This window comes from Notothenia coriiceps, unplaced genomic scaffold (genome assembly GCF_000735185.1).
Source record: "Notothenia coriiceps isolate Sejong01 unplaced genomic scaffold, NC01 NC01_scaffold00000668, whole genome shotgun sequence".
NCBI lineage: Eukaryota > Metazoa > Chordata > Actinopteri > Perciformes > Nototheniidae > Notothenia > Notothenia coriiceps.
In genome coordinates this window covers 332,608-340,278 of record NW_011333369.1, presented here as the reverse complement: position 1 = coordinate 340,278, position 7,671 = coordinate 332,608, and the positions used below count along the sequence as shown (strand labels likewise).

At 41.9% G+C, this 7,671-nt stretch overlaps 1 protein-coding gene across 1 annotated transcript; it reads left to right on the top strand.

The window, feature by feature from the left end:
- The first annotated feature begins 1,433 nt into the window (after positions 1 to 1,433).
- On the top strand, positions 1,434 to 3,790 carry LOC104956874 (brain-specific angiogenesis inhibitor 1-like). The gene is made up of 3 exons (XM_010784436.1): positions 1,434 to 1,626; positions 2,039 to 2,107; positions 3,572 to 3,790. The coding sequence occupies exons 1-3, from the start codon at positions 1,492 to 1,494 to the stop codon at positions 3,788 to 3,790; spliced, it is 423 nt and encodes a 140-aa protein (XP_010782738.1). The 5' UTR covers positions 1,434 to 1,491.
- The last annotated feature ends 3,881 nt before the right edge of the window (positions 3,791 to 7,671 follow it).

Here is a 7,671-nt window from a genome sequence, read left to right as displayed (position 1 = left end):
TTTCATCTTTAAGTAAGGTTACACATGATGATACTGTCTTACCAGGATGATTATAATAAGTGTTAGTATCGTACTCATTGCCTAGTTGATATATTTTGAAGGTACGTACGGGGGCGTGGGGACTCCTCACACCTCCCGCAGAGTGGGGGTTTATTCGCCAATTTAATTATTATAACTTATGTAATAAGAAAATCAGTTGTGACTTTCTGTGGCTTGTCGTGTGTTTCAACTCTTCCAGTCGTATCAACTGATTACGAATATTTTACACGATTTTATATGTGACGTTTTTCGTTTTTTTCTCCTTATGTTCATGAGGCTGAACCAACTAATAAAAACTTTTTTCGAGAGTATGGATTGTTTCCAACCACTGGTGACCAGATCGCGTTACGTGTCGGGAGGACCATCGACTTAGTCTACTTGTAAAGCAAAGGGTAATCACCTAGCAGACTAAGGGGAGGAAAAAATACATTTATTTCTTTACAGTCTGAAAAAGAAAAAATTGCTGAAGAGCACGGTACGAAGAATAGTTACGACGAGGCGTTGTGACCAAGGCCCTGACACACCAGGCAGTCACCAGAGAACTCGCTGACGCTGACTGTTGCGTTGGCGTGTTCTCCTGCGTCTTGGCCATGTGTCGCATTGGAACACACCGCAAAGACTTCTGCCGAGCACGTACGAACTGCGCATGCGTGAGTGGCAATAACTCTCCTTACCAGCAGGCGGTGGTAGTGTGTATTTGTCATTCAAAAGAGGCAACAACCGGAAGACAGAGAAGAAGAACAGACTGCGTGATCTAAACAAACAACAAATAGCGTGTGCGTTCCATTTTCCCTCTCGTCCATCGAAAACATGTTTCGTGCGGTACTGGAGCTATCAGCCATTGGAGTGTTGCTTGTGGAAGACATTCTCAAGCAACCGTTTCGCTTCTCATGCACTGATTCGCTAGCTGAACAGCCAATCAGAGTGATTTCTTTTTTGAATCGGCCGTGCGTCGGCCATGAAAGGCCAAATAAGGCGTGTCACGGCCTAAGGTGCGGGACACACCAAATTTAGTTTGGGCGACAGGCCACGCTTCGTCGTCCGACTAACGAAAACGGCCGATTTCGGCCTGGTGTGTCAGGGCCTTTAGAGCTAAATGACCATACAAAGACATTAATTCAAATCAGGGCACAAAGGTACGGCGACACACAGATGCAAACTCGCAACAACAGCCCAAAACACTTCCATAAGGAAGCTGCAGCTTCAGAAACAATGCAAATATAAAACACAACTGTGCCAAAACACATGCAAATGACGACATGTCTTCACCAACTTGAAAACACTTACGCAGCCTGAAAGTAAAAAAAAGTCTCTTCTAATGGAAGTGTTTCGGGCCTTTGTAGGTGTTTATTCCTTACTGTTAAAACTAACAGAACCCACTGTCTCTGTTAGACCCGGGAACATTTGTCAAAAGCACAGCGTGGCCTTGTGGGAGATGGAGTCTCCGAGGTGATGACCAAGCTGAGGGTGACCTCCAGTGATGGGACCAGCTACAGCGGAGACCTGCTGGCCATCGTGGACGTGCTGAAGAACATGACGGAGATCTTCAGGAGGGCGTACTACAGCCCCAGCAGCACAGACATGAGGGTGAGGAGATGCTATTTGAGTTTACTGCTAGTGGACGGCTGTCTATAAACTTGTTTGAGGACATTTTCTACCCTAGAATAAACCAGTAGAGGTTAAAGATTATATTATGCTGTTTGGAGTTCTCCCTCTACTGTAGTGTCTTCTATGTATATGTTGTGGTGCATACTGGAGTGCTTTGTTTACTTCCATAGCATAGTGACATCACTTTGTAACATTTGCGCTTCTGTTGGCAAGCACTCCAACACATTGTATGTGATAGGCTAAGGGGCGGGACCCTCTAAGCCAGGAGTGTCAAACTCAAATGCGAAATGTTGTCATGAGCCCCCCCCGGTTCGTACACGTAACTCTCTCTTCTTGACTCTAGAATAGAAAGATAACAATGTCATATGTTTTTTAAAATACTGTTTTGCAGAACTTTGTGCAGTCAGTCAGCAATCTTTTGATGGAAGAGAACCGGGATAGATGGGAAGAAGCACAACTGGTGAGCCTCCCCCTCTCTTTCTATAACTAGATTTACATCATCACACATTCTGTAATTAGTGTCTTTAGTAGAACTAAGGGTACAGTAATGACAACAACCCTTCCGCTGTAGAACTGATGAGTTAGACAGTGTTACAAAGACACAGGTGGACCAGCAGCCCACCTGTCAGCAGAGTGACAGAGGCAGAGGAGGGCTACTGAAGGACAGAAATATCTGCAGCTAATGAGTAACCGAGTCAATGCTAACACCCACTCCTCCATCTGCTGTTCTCATCCACTTGTGCCTCACTATCTGTGCCTCCCTTCAGCCGTCCAGCTGTCCGTGCTTCTCTCGCCATGCACACACCAGAAGAATGCCAAACAAACCAACTCCAGAATGAGTGTATTCAAATGCAAATATCAAGCACTGTGCAGAAAGAGTTTGCTATTCCCCTGTGAGACGATAATATGAAGAGGCACATTTTTATAATATCCACTAACTGTGTGGCTCTTACCTTACTGTAATATATTTTCTTTGTTAACATTAACAAAACACATCTTATTTGGTATAAACACAACATCACTGCTCACCAGTCTGAAGTGTGGATGTAATGTTTCATATTTCTGAATCTGTGTGTCCCTGCTTCAAGGCCGAAACACTTGTTTATTTATTTCTCGTGGGTAAATAATGAATACCTTGCAGTGACTTTAAAGTTCATCCTATCTCAAAGCCAAAACTTCTCTTTAGACCGTTATCAGGGCTAAAGAAGGATTACCAGCAAGGTCAATCTCCCCCTGAGACTCCAGCCCCGCAGGGGGCAGGACCCCAGTTTACCATGTGGCAATAACGGAAAATGAATTGACTTGCTTATATAATGGTCAAGCTATATTTATCAGGTTTCACTTCTCAGCAACTTGTTTTTATACTCAAAGTAAAATACATGGAGAAGGGAGGACAACGCTTTATAAAGCGGTCTATAAGGTAGCCGGAGATGATTATATTATACCAACAAACACACTTGTAACTCAGAGTTGTACTACTATACATGTGTTATTGTGATCAGCCAGAAAAGAGATTATTTCTGTGTTGTGTTGTCATTATTGGGAAAACATGGCGCTTGCAATACCATTCATTTATTTATTATCATGGCAAAAATAAATAATAAGATGGACACTAAGGAACTATTTGATAGAATAATACAGTGACTATAATGAATTGACTCGCCATTAAGTGTCAAGCTTTACCTAGTAATTTAAAAGAAGTACACAGTCATAACCAGTGTATATGCACAACATGAGATATGAATGTTTGCTGTGTGGAATTTGAGAAACGGTGCCTGTAACTATAAAAAGCGCTTCTTTATGAAATACTTTCTATTTCAAATGCTTCAACAGCAGTTTACATTTGTATCAATACAGTTTGTTTATTAACCTGAAATCCATAATCCTTTTTCTTATATTATTCTTTTGTATCTGTGTCCCTCAGCTGGGACCCAACATCAAAGAGCTGTTCCGTCTGGTGGAGGACTTTGTGGACGTCATCGGCCTGAGGATGAAAGACTTCCAAGACATGTATGAAGTCACCGATAACCTAGGTCAGCCTTATCTCCATCACAGCTATCTCTGCTCATCAAAAGAAACTCTTATCACAGCTCTGCTCTATTTTCTGATGATTGATCTCCATATCTACAATGGAAATACATAGGAGGCAGGAAAAAAGGGGGGGGGGGGGGGGTGGTGACATTTCCTGTGCCCTCACTCAGAACTCCTTCATATCATCTATGTTTCTATTTTAGCTTGTCACATATATACAAATGAAATGCTGGTGTGTGTGTTGGCCAAAAGGTGAGAAGTATTACATAATATAGATAAACATGAACATACATGTGATAAAGATATGTACTTTTGAAAGCTCACAGTTTGTCTGTCCATTAGATCATTAGAGATGATGTCACACAGAAAAAGGAAATTATAAATGAATATCTAGAAATGGTATTTGTATTATTTTGACTGCATACTGATCAAAAAACAATAATACAATATATTTGAACTACACGAGTAATTTAATAAATATTGATATAGGATGAATTTGATTGAACAGATGCTCTTCTCACTGCAATTGTCACGCATTGATTTGGCATCACTTATTCATTTAGTTTTCTGTTGCTGCTTTTTATTTGATCTAAAGTTTATTTTGGTGCTTTCAATGCCAGACACAAAGAACACCTTGAAATGAAAGTGGTAAGGAGAACCAAAACAAGCTTTGGATGACGTCCATAGCAACAGGCATTATTTTATGCCCCAGCTAAAATAAATGAATCTTTCGTAATGTTTGATCAATGAACACTCATTTCACTCATGATGTGATTGGTCACTCTTATATTGGAGACGAGTAGTGGTGGTTCAGAGACGTTAAGGATTTACAAGTACATCTTTTTTAATTCAGCTGCATATAGTCTGAATGGTTTATCAGCATTTCACTCAATCTGACTACATTTGTTGAACTAGCTAAACAAAACTGAGCCAAGATCCTTATCTACCATCTTTTCAAGTGAAACCTTCACACACACACTGTAACTGCATTGTGAGTCTCTATAGCTTTGATAGACTGTATATACACATATGTATTTAAAATCTTCAGCTGCATTTGTCCTCATCAGTTGCCGCCCCTGAGTTTTGTCCTTGTCCATTATATATAAATACAATCAGATTCCACCACTTCATCATCCCTTAAGGAAAAGGTCTGGTAAATGATGAATTACTGGAGAACACTGAATAAAACATGTTTGAATACTATCGTATCCAGCCAGATGGCACGACTTCTATAGCATTCTATTTCTGTGGCTCAGTATCTACAACAAGAGAACAAACCCCGGTCAATATTATGATTCCCCAGGGCCGCAGGTCCAGCAGATCCACATTTATAACAACCTGCTGTCTGCTTCCATTGCCCACTCACTGTAAACGCTCTATCGTCCTCAAATAGGGGGAAAACATGGTGCAGTCATCACAGAGGCTCCGCTGCTCCCTGTGACCTCCAGATAAAAAGGACTTTGAGTTTACTCAGGGGAGAGTGTGTGGGAATTGGGGCCAGATGAGAGGTCCTGTTTGTAGCGGGGCCACCTCGCTGTCTGGAGCCCAGCAGCCGCCCACACCTGCAGCGGCCCTCCCCCGGGGGGCTGACCTCACCCCCTCCCACTCCATGAGCAGAAACAAAGTGGCGCACATTGTCTGCTAACATGGAGTCAGATCAGCTTCCTCCTCAAACTCATCGAAGTAGTTAGGTTGTGTAAGACGAGGAGACTCATCAACTCCAACTGTGTCTGGAACTGCTTTTTTAATCCGTCCGCGAGCACGACGGCATCTGTGATCCCTCGCTCTACCCCTAGCTATAGCGTGAAGGGTCTGCTTTATGCGCTCCGCACAGTAACCCTGCTGCGAGGCTCTGGCGAACAGTTCATGAGCGTGCTCACTAGCTCACTGCATATCTTTTCTAACACAAAACCACTGAAATGCGTAGTGCATGGTCCGAGAAGGACAAACAAATCAACGTAACACTGTAATATTACAGATCAATAACACAGATACCATTCTCATGCATTCATTTTATATACATTTTATTTATATAATTAAATCGATCTTTTGTTTGTTTTATCTGAGTGTTCCAGGGTATTCTCTGAATACCTTGAAGGCCCTGACGGTTCGACACTGGTCAACAAAGTAATTTGTCAAAAGTCAGTTTGGACTTTTCTTGCTTTCCTCTATTTTATATCATATTAAACTGAACATCTTTGGGATTTGGACAGACAAAACAGGATATTTAAAAGGCATCAGCTCGAGCTTTGAGAAATTAGGATGGACATTTCTCACAATTTTTTTTATAGACCACAAATGATTAATCAATCAACTAATTGTTGGTTTGAGCACTTCTAAAACATTGTAAGAGAGTCAAAGTTGTACAAGATTAAAAATTTCAGTGCATGTAAACTGTAAGAAATATTTAAAAAAATCAGTCAGATAAGAATACTTTGTACATCACACAACAAAAAACTACAGAATTAAGGAAGCATAGGCTGGTATGAAGACGCAATAGACAATATGTGCACTACAGACTGTTATGCAGTGATACCATTGCTGTGCTATCCTTCTTAAAATAAAGTTCAAAACAAACAAACTAAGACATATCAATGCGTGATTATCAACACCTTTAAAATACCATATGAACTCTTCTCTCTAACTTGATGTAGATGAAATACAGTGTCGGTAGAGCGAGCACCCAAGCTTCACATCACACTCATCACACACATCCTCTGATGTTAAGCAGTTTAAGGACAACAACAGCTGAGGAAGAAATCTGGTAGAATAGAAATCATAAGCCATGATCCTGCTGGCTAGCAAGCGGCCTAGCTATCTCCCTCCTGCAGGCCTCCCATGCCAGCTTAGCCTAGCCGCTCTCAACCAGCAGATCTATATGCAAATGGTTTTCCACTGCCAGTTTGACTATGCAAGGTTCAGGTAGCTTAGATCCTCACACACATTTCACATGATAGGAATGCCAGTCTAGCACTCTTCCCCCATGTGGAGCCAGGTATATGCTTCCCCTTTAACCTTTAACCTCTGAATAGTTCCTGGGGCGTGGAAGTCCTTTTAATAGTCCGGTGACTGGCCAAAGAAGACATAACAGCATGACAGCAGGGCAGCACGGTTTGGGTACAGGGGGGGTTGACCTCTGTGTCTGCCTCATGATATACATAGTCTGGCTTGATATATAGCCTCTTCTTGTCTGTGGATTACCATACATCAGCATGGCACACTACAGTTGTCCCTAGATGGCCATCAAATCAGGCCCAGAGAATTAGGGATTAGAGCTGTGGGAAGGGGGGATCTCCACTAGGGAATAACTCATGAGTCACACATTCCTTATTAGAGGAGTTTGAGAAAAGAAAGTTAATCAGCGATTCTACAGTAGATAAAGAAACTTTGTTCAAACTTACAGTGAATCAAATGTGTGTTGCTGCCGTTTTCTATCATTGTTAAAAGAAGTCTTTGAATTTCGGACCCATGTTCGATAGGGTAAAAGCATTTCAATATGTCGCCGTCTTTCAAACAATGTGCTCATAAATAAAAAGAATAATGAAAAAAATAATGATAGTGAAAATATCTTAAGTTGTGGTGTGATAGGGGGGGCTGGGGACAGGCATGTGGTGGAAACTGGTCACGCTTTGCCCTGGGACAGCTGTGAGGCATGCTCACTCCTAGCAAGTGTCAACAACACATGACAAGACACATGTAACTCAACCACTGGCCACAAGAACATAGTTGGCCCCCTGTGTGCTGTACACATTCCTGGGATGACAGGGGAAAAAACAAAGAAGCGTACATAAATACAGCCGTTTGAAACACAAGTCTTTATCAAGTGTTTTGTGCCATCCAGTAAATACTGATTTTGTCATGTGTTTTTTTTTTTTCTTCGATTAGCTATGGGTTTTAATAAGCTAGTGCGGGTCGAGCTGGGCCAAGTAAGGCTGGGGGTAGTGAGAGCGACAGCTGATGTCGGGGTGTGTGCTCTATGCTGTTCTGGCGAAA